At 45.3% G+C, this 17,830-nt stretch overlaps 1 protein-coding gene across 7 annotated transcripts in view; it reads right to left on the bottom strand.

The window, feature by feature from the left end:
- Positions 1-17,830, bottom strand: part of CEP131 (centrosomal protein 131) — a 37,067-nt gene that overhangs the window by 5,625 nt on the left and 13,612 nt on the right. For 6 of the 7 annotated variants that reach the window (XM_063120101.1, XM_063120102.1, XM_063120098.1 and 3 more), the window contains 15 exons: positions 17,439-17,558; positions 17,117-17,285; positions 15,888-15,988; positions 15,465-15,647; positions 13,445-13,633; positions 12,898-13,035; positions 12,426-12,551; positions 12,007-12,123; positions 9,957-9,986; positions 9,289-9,391; positions 7,018-7,219; positions 5,834-5,941; positions 5,221-5,338; positions 3,944-4,018; positions 3,708-3,850 (listed from right to left, as the gene is read on the bottom strand). In XM_063120101.1, coding sequence (XP_062976171.1) covers positions 3,708-3,850; positions 3,944-4,018; positions 5,221-5,338; positions 5,834-5,941; positions 7,018-7,219; positions 9,289-9,391; positions 9,957-9,986; positions 12,007-12,123; positions 12,426-12,551; positions 12,898-13,035; positions 13,445-13,633; positions 15,465-15,647; positions 15,888-15,988; positions 17,117-17,285; positions 17,439-17,558 — 1,922 coding nt within the window. The remainder of the gene's footprint in view (positions 1-3,707; positions 3,851-3,943; positions 4,019-5,220; positions 5,339-5,833; positions 5,942-7,017; positions 7,220-9,288; positions 9,392-9,956; positions 9,987-12,006; positions 12,124-12,425; positions 12,552-12,897; positions 13,036-13,444; positions 13,634-15,464; positions 15,648-15,887; positions 15,989-17,116; positions 17,286-17,438; positions 17,559-17,830) is intronic. The other variant, XM_063120103.1, reaches the window with a different exon arrangement.

The following is a 17,830-nucleotide window of genomic DNA, read 5'->3' as shown; positions in this document are numbered from 1 at the left end:
AAAGAAGCTTATAAAAGTCACTTTTTCCCTCTGCTCCTTCCAGGTAAAATTGCAACAGGATTTGTCTTGTCATGCCTCCACTTCTTCTAATAGACTTATTTTATTTATTTATTTATTTATAATATTTATATACTGTTCCCCATTCAAAATTTCGGAGCAGTGTACAAGATAAGATAAAATAAAAACAGAATAAAACATCTTAAAATAGATTTTTAAAAGAAGCAAAATGAAAAGTGAACCATAAACTGTGGCTGGCCATTAAGGAAAAGCTTCCCGGAACAATGACATTTTCAGGAGGCACTGAAAGGAATACAAAGTTGGCGCCTGCCTGACCGTCCAGAGGCAGGGAATTCCACAGGAGGGGCGCCGCCACGCTGAAGGCTCTTCCCCTGGTGGACTCCAATCGGAGGATGGATTTAGGTGGAACCACCAGGAGCAGGCCCTCGGATGACCTCAGTGACCGGGCAGGTTGGTCAGGGAGAAGGCGCTCTCTCAGGTATCCTGGTCCCAAGTTGTTTCGGGCTTTGTACACAAGTACAAGAACCTTAAACCTGGCCTGGTAGCAAATAGGAAGCCAGGGCAGTTCCCTCAGCAGATAAGTTACATGTTGGAAAGGGGCAGCTGCAGACAACAGCCGAGCTGCAGCATTCTGCACTAGCTCCAGCTTCCGGAGCAGCTTCAAGGGCAGCCTTAAAAGAGCATTGCAGTAATCCAATCTTGAGGTTACCAACACCTGTACCACCATGGTCAAGCTATCCCTGTCCAGGAGAGGCCGCAGTTGGTGAACCAACCGAAGATGGTAAAAGGCACTCCGAGCCGTGGCGGCTACTTGAGCCTCCAGCAACAGAGATGGATCTAAGAGTACCCCAAACTACAAACCTGATCTTTCAGAAGGAGTGCAACCCCATCCAGAACAGGCAATGAGCCTGTCTCCCAGACTCAGGAACCACTCACCCACAGGACTTCCGTCTTGCCAGGATTCAGTTTCAGTTTACTGGCCCTCATCCAGCTCATTACTGAGTCTAGGCACTGGTCCAGGACCTGCACAGCCTCACCTGATTCAGTTGTCACAGGGAGATAGAACTGCATGTCATCAGCATATTGATGGCATTTAGCTCCAAATCCCCTAATGACCGCTCCCAACAGCTTCATATAGATGTTAATAATATTGGGGACAAGATGGTGCCCTGCAGCACTCCATAGCTCAATTGCCAAGGGGCCGAGGAGTGGTCACCCAATGCTACTTCTGAAAATGACCCCTTAGGTAGGATCGGAACCACTGTAGCACAGTGCCTCCAATGCCCATCCCACGGAGTCGATCCAGGAGGATACCATGGTCGATGGTATCAAAAGCCGATGAGAGATCGAGCAGGATTAACAGGGTTGCAATCTCCCTGTCCCTCTCTCGATAAAGGTCGGTCATCCATCAGGGTGACCAAGGCTGATTCAGTCCCATAACCAGATCGAAACCCAGACTGGAATGGGTCTAGATAATCAGTATCCTCCAAGAGTACCTGTAGTTGCTCCGCCACAACCCTCTCAAGTACCTTTCGTAAAAAGGGGGTGTTTGCGACTGGGCGGTAGTTGTCTAGTACCATCGGGTCCAGGGTGGGCTGCTTCAGGAGTGGTTGTACTACTGCCTCCTTAAGGACAGCAGGGACCACCCCTGCTTAAAGACAGCATTTATCAACCCCTGAACCCACCCAGTCAACCCCCTCCCCTCAACTTGCTTTTATAAGACAGGAGGGACAGGGATCGAGACTGCAAGTGGTTGATCGCATTGCTGCAAGCACCTTGTCCACATCATCAGGCCGCAATAACTGGAGCTGATCCCACAAAATCGGGTAGATGATGGCATCAGACACCTCAACTGGAGCTGCACTAACAACAGTGTCAAGCTTGCTGCAGAGAGAAGCAATTTTGTCCTCAAAGTGCGATGCAAAAAGGTCACAGCGAGTCCTCGACAGGGACAGGGACCCATTTGCTTGGGAGGGTGTTAGCAGCCCCTGGACCACCTGGAAGAGCTCCACTGGCACTGTGGGAATGAATTCAAGTAAGTAATGCATAGGAACCAGCAGCCACATCATCACGCATGATGCAAAAACAGCCAGAGGCAAACCCCTCTGCACAAGGCTTAGTATTTAAAGCAGTAGCCAGAAGCCTAAAAAGATGCAATCTCCGCTATGAATTCCACCAGTTATTTCTCTGGGCATCCATTCTCCAAATGCATAACCATACAGATAAAAAAGTACCTGGGCTTCACAGGAGTCAGTTTGAAGCTCAGCTCCCACAGTGTTGCTTTACAATTTTTATCATGTCACCATGAAAGAAGTGTGTTTCGCAGACCTGGTTTGCATAAAGTTCTGTACCAGCCTTCAGACTAAGAAACACATATACCTCAGTGCCTTTATAGGGCCAGATACAGACACTGCAGACTGTTTAGCACCTCCCTCAACCTGGTGCCCTCCAGATGTTCTGGACTACAACTCCCAAGATTTCTGCCCATTGGCCATACTGGCTGGGACTGATGGAAGTTGAAGTGCAAAACGTCTAGAGGGCATCAGGTTGGGGAAGGCTGGTCTACAGCACATACTGGTTCTAACCATCTCCCAAGGCTATGAGTACATCAGAAGCAAGAAACTAACGCCATTGCTAGACCAGGCTATATCCCGGGCTGATACCCAGGATCGCCCCTGTGCATCTAGATGATGCACAGGGGATCTCAGGCTCAGGGAGGGATTAACCCTCCCTGGCCCCGGGATATAGCCCACCACTTTCAGCCTAATTTTCCCACAGTCTCAGGCTGAGCCCGAGACCGTGAGCGTGTAGCCCATTCCGCAGCTTTTCCCAGCCCCGCGCAATTACTGGAGAAGCCTCACACAGGGCGCAGCGCTCCCCAGGAGCGCTGCACCCATCAGGGGCAGGGTGGGGGGAGCGAGGAATTTTTTTTTTAGAAAAACAACAACAACCTACCTTTCGTCGTTCATGCGCTCCTGCACAGCTTTAAAAAAAATGACGGACGCGATGGGTCTTTCCTTTAACTCATCGCACCTGACGTCTAGACTAGGGTGACAGCCCGCGATAGTTGCATCGTGGGCTCTCCCCTCCTCTTTCCCGGATTTTAAGGTAGGTCTAGCAAAGGCCTAAGTCAGTGCACTCTAGTCTGAAGACAGGAAGCACCAAGTCACAATAGAATACTGGTAATGCCACCTGTAACGTTGTTGTTGTTGTTGTTGTTGTTGTTGTTGTTATTATTAATTACACTTATATACCGCCCCCATAGCCAGGGCTCTCTGGTCATGAGAGTTACCTGTTGCTTCAAGCAGCTGATTTTCATGGAGAGCAATAAAAAAAGAGTAGGGCACGCTAAGGGTCAACTACAAAAACACAGGAGGAAATCTGTACTCTCTCCTCCAGTTGAGCAGCAGCCACTGATAGTTTAAAGTACTCCTTCCCACAAGGAAACCAAGACTTCCTTCAAAATCCAAGTAACCAAATGTGTGTGTGCAAACTGTGCAGATACACACATCTAGCTAGCACTACTTCTTGCCTGTGAAGCCTTGTACAACTGCATTCCAAGGCCCACAGTGAGAAACAGAATTAGGCTGGTTTAGAAAGGGCTTGAGCCAAAATGCAGAAGGCACTTTAACGCACAATGCTATAAACCTTGGCAACCATCTCTCACCAGAGTAACACCAGCACTTTACCTGTTCTCTGTGGCTCTCTCACACTCCTCCTTGGCAGAGGACATGTCAGCTTCTAGCCGCTGGATGACCAATTCGATCTCCTTGTCCCTCTCTTTCCGCACTTCTTCTCTCAATTCTCGCTCCCGTGTGTGGAGCCAGGCCTCCTGAAGACAATGCAGGAGAGACCAGGTAAGTTTCATTTGAGCAACCAAGGGATAGTGAAAGTGTGGCTAGAAAAGGGAAACTAGGAAGATTACCTCCTTCTTTAAGTAGTTGGCCTCCCAGGCCTGCTTTTCTATCTCTAGACGCACTTTCAGGGCCTGCACTTCTGCCTTGAGGAAAAAGAAAGGAGGACAGTGAGGAAGAGGAGGAGGAAGAGGAGGAGGAGCAGAATAGAGGAGCAGGCCCCACTGCCTCCTTCAAATATCCAATACACTAAAGCTGATGAAAATCTTGGACCAGAACATGCAGGTCAGAGGAGCACATGAATAGGCCAGTGTGAATACTAAATGGATGCTCAAAAGAGGGATGAAATTACCATGCATTTAGTATAGAGCCCTCTTATCGATGGGAGGATAGAGTAGTAAACCAGGCTCATTACACCTTGCTGCTTTGCATGGGTTTAAGTGAGGACAGCCTTAGCTTGCAGTTACTGGGGGCTAGAGCACGGATTCTGGAGACAGTTTTTTTAAAGCTGGAAACAGTTTTCCCTGCCAGAGCAAATAGCGCTGTGAGACAGCAACTGCCCTTATATTCTATAAAACCTGCTTGACCAGAAATGATAGAACAACAACAACAAAATGGGATTAGGAAATGGGGCCTCTGTCATGTCACCTTCAACTATCTTAAAAACAACGATCTGTCTCCAGACTCCGTTTTGTGGGATCACATTCTTTATAGCCACATGGATTCCGTGGCTGGGATGACTGGTAACACACTGAGCTCTTTGTCTGTTTGTCTGTGACCTCACCTTCAATCTGCAGCCCCTCATCCAACAGGATGAGGAGCAGAATGCAATTCCATTCTAGTCCTCCAGTGAAACATGTTGCCTAAATCTGAGGTCGCCAACACAATTGGGTTATCAACTCTCAAACCAATCAGTATTCAAATGGAAAGTGTTGACTATGGGGAAAAGAGATATTCTGTTGGCCTATACTACACAGCCCTATTCATTTCCTCAACAGGTGTGAGCCCGAGAAGAGCTAGCACATTCCTGTCCTGTACAATGTGATATCCTTCCTATGTGGGAAGCTGTCCAAGTCCAACAGGCTATGATGAAGGCACTATAAGTACATGTAACGTGGAACTTTTTGTGGGGGCAGGAGAGGCTCTTTGGCCAACAGGAACTCAAAATCTAGTTACTATGTTAAGGGAGTTTCAACGGTTGAAGCCAGACAAATGATCAAATGAAGCACTCCCCTACCACCACCACCACCACCACCACCACCACCACCACCATGCCCAGCTACTGGTAAGCAAGAGGGTATCTGACAAAATGGTGCAAAAATCCCCAAGGTTCTTGAATAACAAAGACCTGATGGCGCCGCTCCTGCTCCTCCTTCCCTTTCTCGTACTCCTCCTTCAAAGCTTTGGTGACAACACAGCTGTTCTCTTCCAGTTGCCGCCGCAGGTCCTCCAGCTCAGCCCTCTGCCTGTGGAGCAGAGATCAATACCATAGAACCAATAACCCCCAGTGAGCAAGTCAAACACCACCTCTCTGGAGAAATGGAGGAAATCAGAGGTTTCAGTCTGTTCTGAGCAATTTTCCCAGGATAGGCAAATTACATATGACTGAAGGGTGGTGGTGAAGTAGCACTCCTCAATGAAACGAGCCATAGCGTTTCTAGTAATTTGAAATACTTTGCTATAGTGTAAGTCGCATCAGCAAATCCTCGTCATGTGGATAAAAATCCCACTGTCGGTGGAAAGAGCTGTTCCAGTCTTAGCTGGTAACTTAAGCGCTAAGTACGAGATGCTGATGATGTAAACCGTACACTCTAGGTATGGGACTAGAGATTTGTTCATGTTGGGATTACCTCATGCAATTCCTGCACCTTGGGAGTCCTTTCTCTATAGGCTGCACTGCACGACCAAGCCATCAGGGTTTACACACCCACCAGCTTTGACCCCAACATGCCTTCTCTCACCTGGCCGCCTGCTGATTGAGTCTCTCTTTCTCCTCAGCCACCTCATTGTGCAGCCGGCGCCGCTGCTGCTGCAGAGCCTGTTCCTCCTGCTCCAGCTGCTTCTCATACCTGTGTGGAGGGACTCTTTCAGAGAGGGTCCTACCAAGGGAGCTGTCGCCTTGGCTTGGCCCAGCGTTTAGGGGGAAGCAGCGAGGCCAATGATTTCCTCTGCTGGGAGAAAACGGAAGAGGACAGACAGTCCCTTTGCGCGATACCAAAAGTCATTTTAAAAACTCAGCCATGAGACCTACTATAGAAGAGAGGGGCCAGCATTCCCTCGGGAGACATGGAAGCTGCAGGAAGGAGAAGGCCTGAAACAGAGGCCACAAAGCAGCCTCAGTAAGAACAACGTCAAGGGAGGAGCAGGTGCACAAATAGTTTTGCAGAAGATGCTGCCCACACAGTACTGTTTAGCTGCACTCTCTCTCTCCCATAGCACTACACCCTTTGATGCCAAGAATAGCAGCCAGGCTATACTGTTTCCTATTCAGTGCCCAGCTTTTACAGCTGGGTTATCCTTTGCTAAGTGAACATTTTAGAACGTTTTAAGGGTGTTTTAAAGAGGTTTTAATCATGTGTGGTATGTTTTGAATCACTTTTTAACATGTATTTTATATCATGTTTTTATACTGTTTGTTTTATACTTTGAATGGTTTTAGTTTTTGTGAACCGCCCAGGGAGCTTCGGCTATTGGGCGGTATAAAAATGCAATAAATAAAATAAAATAACGCACTTTGTAAGGTTGTGACAGGATGCGGTGGTTCTTCCAAATGTCCAGCAGGAAAACTGTATGCAAGAGCTTGTTTTCTGCTGCTGCCTGCTTCTGGGCCTCACCTCTTTCCTAGTCTAGGGGTGGGCAGAAGGTAGATCTCCAGATGTTTTGGACTTCAACTCCCAGCATTCCTGACCTTTAGCCATGCTGGCAGAGACTTAGGGGAGTTGGTCCACCTGGGGATCTACCTTGGGCCCACCCCTTCCCTAGGCTCCCTCTTCTTCTGTTCCCTGCACTGTTGCCGTTCCACTCTCCACTTCTGTTTGCCTTGCCAGCTCCTCCCTTGCCTGGCAAAACTGCAGGAGTCCTCTTCAGTCCTCCCATCCCTTCCTATAAACCGGTCATGCGAGCTCCCACGCTGCCCCCTGCATACCGTTGCCTCGCCAGTTCTCTCTCTCGTTGCCCCTGCTCTTCCTTCTCGTGCTCCAGCATCTCCCTCAGCTCCTCCGCCTGGCGGACGTAGCGCTGGGCAGCCCGCTCATCTGACTGCAGCAGCTCCGCCTCATGCAGCGCTTTCAGCTTTTTGATTTCCAGCTTGTGTTTAGCAATGAGTTTCTGGATCTCAGGCTCCAGACCTGAATGAGGAAAGAATGAGGAGGGCAGCAAGAAGTAAGTGTGCAAGCCGTTGTGAGACAGATAGCAGGGACCCTGGCCACAGCAAGGAACCCCACTCAGCCCTCATCCTCCTTCCTATACTAACACTTGCTAAAACAGTTAAAATTCACAGAAAGGGAAATACTGCAACTAAAACACATCAAATATTTCATGGAAACATGCAACCTTTATCCACAGCACATAGTTTTCTTGACACAGGGAACTGGCACTCCTGAACACATTTATACTAGTTGGAAAGTGCTGGCTGACCTGGTGAATGACGGAGACTTGCTGGCTATAAATTATATGGATATGAAAGTTCCTATAAACCTAACAGGGATGTACCCTGGTCACCTTGATCTCAGTTCCAAGCAAAAATGCTGATATCAGAGTTCAGAAAAAAGAATGCGTACAACTGCGTGTACACGCATACAACTGCATGTAATGATTTGCTTATCAAGAATGTAAGATAAACTATATTCAGTTATCAACAGTTTTAAATTTTAAACAAGTCTAAAGCTCCAAATCAGGTCAAAGTAATATCGTCGTCCTTCATAAACAGTTACATTCAGCATATTGCATCTAACAGATAAAATTATTTCCACAAGCAACGTTGTGTCCAACAGAAAGCTTCCTTTCTTAAGAGAAGGTTGTCATGATCATCCCAATTATATTTGTGGGGATATATTTTATCAATGACCAGGAACTGAAAATCAGCTTTTCAAATTACATCGTTTTTCTAACTGCGCAACCAAGTGGGTAATCTATATAATAATTTGTCCATGTGGACTCCTTTACATTGACAAGACTTCTCGGAGCATAAGAACACGTGTAGTGGAACACCGCTCTAAATTAAAACACCAAATAGCAGACACTCCACTGGTACAACACTTCATCAAAATGGCGCATAGATATGACGATTTTCAGTTCCTGATCATTGATAAAATATATCCCCACAAATATAATTGGGATGATTATGACAACCTTCTCTTAAGAAAGGAAGCTGAATAGATTTTTAAACTCAATTTAGTTCATCCATATGGTTTAAATGTCAGCTTAGAACTAACGTTCTTTCTTGGAAAGTGATTTATCTGTTTGGTCATTGATCTGCCCCAACAATACTACACCTGCCTTACTAGCATTTCCAAGCAGCTGTACCTTTAAGCCTTCTAAGTAACCATGGATTGAGTCTGAGTGAGTTCACCTGATGGATTGCTTCCTCGCTGTCTGAAGTTGCTGAATCTTTAGCCGGGGTCAAGGTTTGAGTTTTCTAACTCTCTTCCACAGCTGTTAAAAATGATCCTAGCTAAATAATTTCTCTTATCATACAGAAAGAATTCCCCTCGGAGGGCCTAGACCAACAATTAGAGATAACTCTTGGAATAATTAATATATATCCCTACGTATCCACGTTTGGAATTTGTTTTTCTTTTTGAAAGTGGTGCATGTTTACCCTGTAAGTTTTGTTCATTCAAGTAATGTTTATTTATTTACAGACATTAGAGAATGTACATCTGATGAAGTTTATAACTAGGACGAAACGGGACATATACCGGATTCCTATAAACAAAACAACACAGTCTGTTGTAACTTAATATAACAACACAGTTTGTTGTAACAACTTTGTCTGGCAAACTTACAAATTAAAGAATGTAGCTTGTTGCAATAATCTGTTGAATGTAACTGTTCATGATATCAACGTAGCCTGTTGTAACAATTTTGTCTGGCAGACTTATAAATTAAACAACATAGTTTGTTGTAATAACTTTTTCTGTTGGACACAACTTTGCTTGTGGAAATAATTTTGTCTGTTAGATGCAATACCCTGAATGTAACTGTTTATGAAGAACGACGATATTACTTTGACCTGATTTGGCGCTTTAGACTTGTTTAAAATTTAAAACTGTTGATGAACAATATTCTGTTATCTAATGCAAGCAGGAATGCAACAGTTCTAACTGGGGTCAGTTCTGTGGTCTCACTAAGCCTACACTGAAAAGGAAGTTCCTGGTGCAAGAATGTAATCTAGCAAAAAGATGTCCATGAGTACCTTTAACAGTGATCTCTTTGATCTTCTTGGTTTTCTCATCAATCCATTTCTCCCGGCGGATCTTTTCTGTGGCACTCATCAGCTCCTTCAACTTCTTTATTTCCTGTTTGTGAAGAAGAAGAAAAAGGCAAGACACAGATCAGGCACATCTTCATTAAATACTGACAATGTGCTACAATGAAACCACCCTGTCATGAAGTATGAAAAAACAGTAGATACACACCACGTAACAGTGCGTCGCCTTGCCTACCTTCACCTATCATCTGTCTCTAGCATGGTCCAAATTTCACTGATTTTATGAATGGGTGGAGATACTAAACCACTCCAAAAGATATGCATTGAGGCAATAAGGTAGGCTAAAGCACTTGAGAAATGTTGGCTTGCTTTGCTTCATAGGCAACTCCACCCAAAGGCAGTTCAGTAGGACAGTGAGGATGGGAGATGAAGACTGATTCCAACTCTTGGATGACATCTGACATGACCACTGAGGCATATACCTACAGCATGTTAAGGAACAGCTCTTTGACTGAAGCTGCAGTACCTGTATCTGCAAAGGAGGGATAAGCCTGGTACCACCTAAAGAATTCAAGAATAGCTGGACCTACAGGATCAAGACAGGTGAAAAGTGCAAAGGCTGAAGCTGAAGTGCATGCACAGGAAAGGTTTACCTCACAGAGGGGGCCCAGAGTGCGCCAGACCTAAAGAGAAAGAGGAAGCATTGAGAGACAGGGAATGGAAAAGAGTATGAAATAAAAAAGAGAGTTGGGGAAATGGTGAAAAGAAGCAGCTGAGGGAAGAACAGGGGTTTCCTTAGGACATGGATCCCTTGAACACTTCTTCTTCCAACCAATGCTAACGGCTGGAAGAGCTGAGCTATTCCATCTGTTCAAAATGCTTCCCAAAGCAAGGCTAATCCAAGCATTAACAGCCTCCCACCTTTGATGTGAAGGGTGTGCCAAAGGAATGCACAACAAAAGGAAGCAAAAAGAAGCCCCCCTTGGTGAAGGCAGCTTTGCCAATGCAAATCTTGAACTGACGGCTGTCTGCAGTTTCCTCTCCATGGATAGCTAAGCCATAAAGACACAGTCCTGACTACCTTGGGATGCAGCTGATCCTACAGAAAGATGGCAGCATGGCATCCACATTTGCCCACCTCCACTGCTATGCTACACTTTTTAGTAATTGCCACAGTTAAGAATGTAAGAACAGCCAAACTGGATCAGACCAAAGGCCTATCTAATCCAGCATTATGTTTTCCACAGTGGCCAACCAGATGTCTGTTGGAAGCCTGTGTTTAAGATATTTGCTTAGTGAGTGTTATAAGCTACTAAGTCATGACAGAAGGCCTGGGCCATTCAGTTCACTAATTCCAAAGCTCTGGGTGGCAGTAGATTACCTGCCTTGCCACTTACAGCTAGAATCAAAATGAAGCCAGCAGGGTGGGCTCAGTTCTGTTTCTAAGAAGGGCCAATTGCAATATGGGACTTAATGGCTTTTGCTACTGAAGCATGTTCCAAGGTGATAAATAGCAGTTGGAATGGGAATGATTCTGCGCACCTATCTAAGATAAACTCACTGGTTTGAGAATGGTAATGCATCTCTTGCTTAGTTAAAGGTCTTTACTCTCATATTGCACTGTCATTATAATGTTCCTGTAAACAGCCATGTTGATGTGAACTCATTATATCCAGCGTAGAAGACAGACAGTCTCAAATGCATTAGCCTTAGGCACTGTGCTCTCTAGCCGATTCTTATCCAGCTTCATTCAATGCAAGCAGCTGTCTAGAAAAAAGAGAATGAACTGCCAGTGGCCCCCAGCAGTTTTGTCCAAGTCATTTTAGTATGAATCCACAGACGCAGGAGGGATTCACTGTGACCATTACATCTATCCTCCAGACTGGAGAAACACACTTTGTCATAGCTACTTCAACGCCAGGACATCTGGCTGAGTTGCAGATTTATTTTTAAGCGCACTAAGCCTTACTTACAGATTCCAAGTCATAGTTATGATTCTCCACTTTATTTCAAATATGGTCTCTCATTTCAGCTTTAAAAAATGCTTTGCAGGAAACACTCTCCGATTTGCTAGAGAACAGGCAGAGTGGCTTAAATGCATCAAGCCACATAATCCTTAGGTGTCAGCAGCTAGATCACTCACTTAGCCATAGCAGGGGAACGAAGTGTAGGCTACCCAACATGCAAAATAAATGTTCTGGTGAAATTAGTCAGGTTTCTTACAGTGTAGTTCAGGAGTAGGCAACTTGGTGCCTCCAAATGTTTGGGATTACAACTCCCATAATTCCTGACCACGGCCCATGCTGCCTGGGTATTATAAGACTAGTAGTCAAAAACATCTGGAGGGCTTCCATTTGCTTGCTCCTGGCATAGCTGGAGGCCTTCCCCATCGTATAGAAAACTAAAGGAGACAGAAATCCACTGCAGTTACATGAGACCGTTTGTATGAAAAACACAATCTCTACATTTCAGAAAGCCTTAGCATTTCCTTCCTCCCCTGCACTTTGTGGCTCCCATGATTCTCTCGGCTGATTAGGTGACAATTCTCTAGAAGACACCAGAAATTGCTTCTTGCTTCCCCTAGGTCTGCCTGAGATCCAGTTGCGAACCATTCAGATACTCTTTATCTAGTTGTGCTGCGGCTCTCCTAATGCCATTATTCAGGCCATAAATAAGTAAAATTTTAAAAATAAATTTTCTCACCAGTTCATGCTGCTCCTGCATCTGGTCAATTTTCTTTGTGTATTTCTGATCCACTTGCTTCAATTCAGCCACCACAGCTTCACATTTCTCACTCAGAACCTTCTTATCATCAATGAGCTGAAGGGATGAACGCAACGGAGAGTAATTCAAAGCAATTGTATGTAGTATATTGACACACTATCAGAGAGTACATGATCCTAAGATGCCACCTTATTCAGCTGGCAATTAGCCCCCTCCCACTCCTAGGCAAGCGCTGCTCCTTGAATCAAAATGCTAGCTGCCACTGACAGAAGCTTTAAAAATGTGGATTTGCCAACCACGTACAGGAGCCTAGAAAGGAGGTTACAAACAAGAAGGGATGAGAATAACACCTCCAGCTTTGCAGGCCCCATCTGCCAAATGGTGGGTGGGTGGGTTACCTGATCAATGAAGGCTAGGTGCCGTTGGATAGCTGCCTCGTACTGCTCCCTCTGCAATGCCAGCTGGCGGCTGAGCTCCTTCTCTGTCTCTTTGACATGCCGCACCGTCAGCTCCCGTTGCTGAGCCTACCAGGACAGGGGGAAATAACCTGTGCAATTCAAGGATGCCCAAAAACTAGACTATGCAGAGCCAGTCCCCCCAAAAGCAAAGAAGAAAACCTTTTCTGCTGAACCTTAGGCAGAAAATCTTCCCCTGCAGATGTTCATGGTTTAGGCTGGCTTCACACACTGGACTGTGAAAGCCTGAGCCTGAGGTAGGGTGGGGCTCTGCCTCTTTGGTGGCCCAGGCTTAAAATCCATACACCTTTCCATATTCCACAGCTAAACCCTGGGTTCTGCCGCACCTTGTGAACAGTCTCCCCCTTCTCTAGCACATGCAGACCTGCCCACGATTCAGGCTCTAGTCACCCACCAGTGCTGTCTGTAGTAACGTGATGGCTCTCTTCTTCTCTTCCACCTCCAGCTTCAGCCGCATGATGGAGCTGGTGACCTCTGTGGCAACTGCTGAGGCCTGCTCCAGGTGGGCTAGCTCTTCTTCTGACAAGAGCCCCTGATAGGAATGGCAACCAGCAAAGGACTAGGATCAGAATGGGGGGACAACCCTTGCCCTCCCTCTCAGAATTACTCTCAGAATGGAAAGCCAGGCTTTGTTGTTGGTTCCTTCAATGGACTAATAAATCAGCAGCCAACGGAACATCAACCCCAAGGGATTCAACCCACATTTCACTGGCTGAAAACCATGCACTTCATTTCCTGAGGCACATCCAATTATACAAGTCTTCTCAGGGGTCATACACTGAGAATATGTTGCTGGAAATCAATGTTGAAGCAAGATGCAGCCCTTATCTCGACACAGATTTATGAGCTTGCCTGCCCAATCCTCTTTTCTTCCTTCATCAGGTGAAGGCAGTTGCCCCTTCCCACCTCTACTGAAACTCAGCTTCATGCCTGGGGCTCACCTCTCGTGAAGCAGAGGCAGCAGACCTCGGTCGCTCCTGCTCAGATTTCTCCATTTCATCCAAGAAGCTAATGATGCTCTGAAGTTTCGCTTCCGAGAGTAGCGTGCCTTCCTCAGGGGCTCCCGGAGAGCAGTTAAGTTTCCCAAACTTCTCCAGGTTGTCAGCAGTCAGGGAATTTGAGTCGGCCTCCTGTATTGGGAGAAAAAAATGTCAGCTAGCGACATTACTCTTGGACAGCAGTGGCAGTGCAAAACCAAAAGACTTCACTTGTGATGGAGGGTAAGAATAAATTTGCTGTGGGCATGAGCTTAGAAACATTGGAACATAGGAGTCAGACAATGGCTCCATGTAGCCCAGTATTGTCAACACTGACTGGCAGAGGCTCTCTGGGGTTTGGGGTGGGATTCTTTTCCTCGCCCTAACTGTAGATGCTGAGGGTTGAACCTGGGACCATCTGCATGCAAAGAAAGTACTCTACCACTAAGCCATATCCTGCTTTCTGCTTGTTGATTTGGTTCACATTTTGCAATAAACCCCACCCAATAACTGCAAATCAGATGCTGATGTAAAGGGAAGAAAGGAACATCTGCATAATATGGGAATCAACCAATTAAGAATTAATTTTGATAAATCCAAAGTGCTGGCCTTTTCAAGACGCAAGAGGACCTTTAGATGGTCCATGAACAGTAACCATATAGAACAAGTTTCTGGCTATAAACGTTTGGGTACATACTTTCATAAAACACTTAATTGGTCTTTGCAGAGAGATAGGGCCAAAGCAACAGCCAATAATAAGCCTGCTGCAATCACAAGGTTCTACTATACCAGAGGGTGTCAATTTGTACCTGCTTTTAAGGCCAAATCCCTTATGCAACTGACCTATGGAATTACAATTTGGATCAAAGCGGTTAACCCTTTAATTGAATCTGTACAACCAGCTTTTGCATGTTCTATTCTTGGTCCCCCAAAGTGTGTAGCAACACCTGCTCTCTTGTTGGAAACTGGTTTATAGTCTATCACCTCGAGAGCTTGGTTGAATGCACTAAAATTCTGGATTCGTTTGTACGGCCCTGGTTCTTCAGGCTATTTCCACAAGATACGTAATGATTCATACATCACTGAGTGGATGAAACTACTCTTGAATAAGATCAACTCTCTGGGCTTATGCTCCAAATCTCTATTAATGATGGAAGCAAAACAGGTAAGAGACTGTGACCTGTAAGTTTTAAGATCTGCAGCGGATAGAACTTGCTCTCCTCTGTTCTTAGGCATTAACCTGAGTTACGGAATGGCAGATGCTAAATATTTCTCAATGCTTAACATCCCTAAATATCGGCATGCACTAACTCAGGCAAGATTCAATGTCCTGCCATCTGCTCTGTTACAGGGGAGGTTTCAGAAAATCAGTTTTCCTGATCACTTATGCCCATGTGGAAGCAATGAAATTGAATCAGTTATCCACGTTCTACTCTGTTGCTCTTTTTATAGAGAGATTAGAGAGAAATTGTTGCTTGACACCAGATTAGAAATTAATGCACTTCTTCGTTGCTTCAGGGCCACAGAGGACAGAGACACAATCGAGGCTTTTGCAAAATTCTTTTTGAATGCTATGAGAATAAGGTCTCTCCAGTATTGATTCTGCTACATATTTCTCAAATTTGTATGTAATTTCGCCCTACTTTTTTGTATGTGTATAGTCTGGTTGGTGACTGTAATAAAGCTGATGATGATGATGATGATGATAAGGGAATGGTTTCCTGAGCTTTGTTTCTCCTCAGGATGATTAAACACATAAACAATGCTATCACAGGCATCTTAGGGTGGGTGGGGTGGGTGCAGGGGTGGAAGCCATTAGAGCTCACAATTCACAAGCCCAGAATGCTTAAGCAATAGGAAGTGTCTCTCAAACTTCCTGGGATCTCCAGCCCAATGGCATGAGCCATAAAAAAAGTACCAACTGACAAAGGCAGCAAGAACTTAATGTCTGCTTCAACACACACACAACCCCAATCCCAATTACCCCATCTATCCAAGCATATTTATCTTCCTTGCAGGCCTTTGGTTGTGGCAGCAGCTCTGGCTCCTCTTCCAACAGCTTTAGAGTGTCCAGTAGCTCATTCAGGGTCACCTTGGACTGTGCCCTGCTGGCTGCAGTGATCATCGTCTCTCGGTCGTCACTGGCCATCTTTCCAGAGCTGACATCCTGGGCAACACAGAAAACCCATGTATGGTGAGATTGCATGAAGGGTGCTATGTGTATGTTTCATTCTAATGGAAAGTTTTGATACAACTCCTCAGCAAGCTTGGAAGGCCATGCATTCCCCAGCCAAAAAGAATACTTCATAGCAAAGGAAGTGGGCACCATGGAAACTGAGAAGTGAAGGGGTGAAAGAAAAAAACAATAGCTCTACTTTCGGGAGCATGAGAAAATAGAAAGTGGCACCTGTGGCTGCTCTTCCAGTAGTTTGTTTTGTCCTGGGACAGAGAGACATGCCATGGCAGAATGTTCTTCCATATCTGTAGCTGCCAAGCGGAAGTTGGCATCTGTAAACAACAACAATTTTTTTTACTGGAGTGGGAACACAGCAGCCCCATAAAAATTAGTGACGGTGTGTGTGTGTGTGTGTGTGTGTGTGTGTGTACGTGCACGCTTGTTTTTGAGTAGTGAGCCATATTTTTAGAAACATGAAAACTTTGAGAATTACAGTAAAAATAAATCTTCTCCATGACATGCATGAAGGTGTGCAGCTACTTGAAGTGCTCACCCATTTCCACAACTATACAAGGGAGGGAAGTGGGCAAGTATCACATTGGACTCCTCCTTGAATTCCTCTTATCAACCAGCTGGATAACACATTGCTACTGAATAGGCTGGGGACAGCAGCTGCGCATTATGGAAATAAGTGGAACGGTAGCCCATAAAATTAGCAAACAAAGTAGTGTACAATTCAGTTGCAGTACCTCCAGCTTTGTTTCAAAGCCGTCTCCCAGCAACCCTAAACCCATAGCAATCAGCTGCTGACTATGAGTTTATGGTAATGCATCAGCTGCCTGTATCTTCCCCATAATCTAGACTTCTCTGTACTTACTCCTTGTCCTAAACATGACTGGCATGGCACTCTAAGCTTGTTTCTCTTCATTGCAGCCTATGATTGGGCACTTTTTACAATTCTGATAACCTGATAAAGGGTTGGACTCTAGCAGGGGAGGGCAGACTTCAGACCTGTAGGATCAACTTTATTACTAGAACCCCTAAGGTGCACCAACTGGAGCCAGATGCAAAATGGTGGCTCAGGGAGGTAGAGCCACTTGCCTGCTGAACCCATGGGCTACACATTGGGATGATCTGCGTACACAAATTCCTGTGCATCTGAGTTACTAGTGATCAGAGCTTCTAAACAATCTCATTTAGACCTAATCTTGGTATTGTTAAACAATTGGGAGTTGGAGACCTTGCTGATCTACTGCAAACCATCCAAAGTCCTACCAGTAGATCCCAATCTACTTTCTGCCCACCTTGGGACTAAAAGAACATTCAGGCAACATCCAGACCTTCAACTGTACAGCACCATGTACATTGATGGTGCTATATAAATAAATAAATAAATAAATAAATAAATAATAATAATAATAATAATAATAATAACTGCAAGATCTGCCAGTACTTCTCACCTGCATTGTTGGCTTTGATGATGCTGTTAGCAGGGCTGGTGTTCTTCATGGAACCAGTCTTCTCAGGTTTTCTTCTTCCGGCTTTCTTGCTTCCTTTTATCACTGCCAGCTCCTCCTGAACCAAGCGCTGAGTATCCAAGACTTTTTGGGCCCGTTTTTGCTGCAGCTCCTATAACAATAAAAAGTGGTGTTCGAGATCTGCCATAATCCATTTGCTCCTCCAACATGTAGCACTGGTAAACATACTTGATCTGACTTCTAACTGAATGAAAAACAAACAACCCTTTCTCCCCATTGCCTAGAGCTGGCATCAAGTCCTTACCTGGATGGCTACTTTCCTGGCAAGACGTGCCTTCTCCTCTCGAATCTTCCTCCTCTCCTCATCTCGCCTCCGCTGCAAATCCAAGATGTTGCTCTCCTCTGTGTGTTGCTGCTGCCTTTCCTTAAGGATAAACAGCAAGAAGGATAATCAGACCACATTGCTATGGTTCAATGGCAATACTTGCAATTGCAACACCTGCTGGAATCTAGGTTTGGTCCAGCTGCTTTTACAGCTTTGGTGCCTCCAGCACTGTTAGAAACACTTATAACAGCTCAACTGACACGTTGATCCATGACCTATATATAAGTATTTAGTAGCAGTAAGTAAATATGATACCCATACTGGATTGGAATAGAGAATTAGAGTGCCTTATCTTGCCTAACCAATGGATG

This window comes from Elgaria multicarinata, chromosome 3 (assembly GCF_023053635.1).
Source record: "Elgaria multicarinata webbii isolate HBS135686 ecotype San Diego chromosome 3, rElgMul1.1.pri, whole genome shotgun sequence".
Classification (NCBI taxonomy): domain Eukaryota; kingdom Metazoa; phylum Chordata; class Lepidosauria; order Squamata; family Anguidae; genus Elgaria; species Elgaria multicarinata.
The sequence above is the reverse complement of the archived record's forward strand: the minus strand, read 5'-3'. Positions and strand labels throughout refer to the sequence as shown.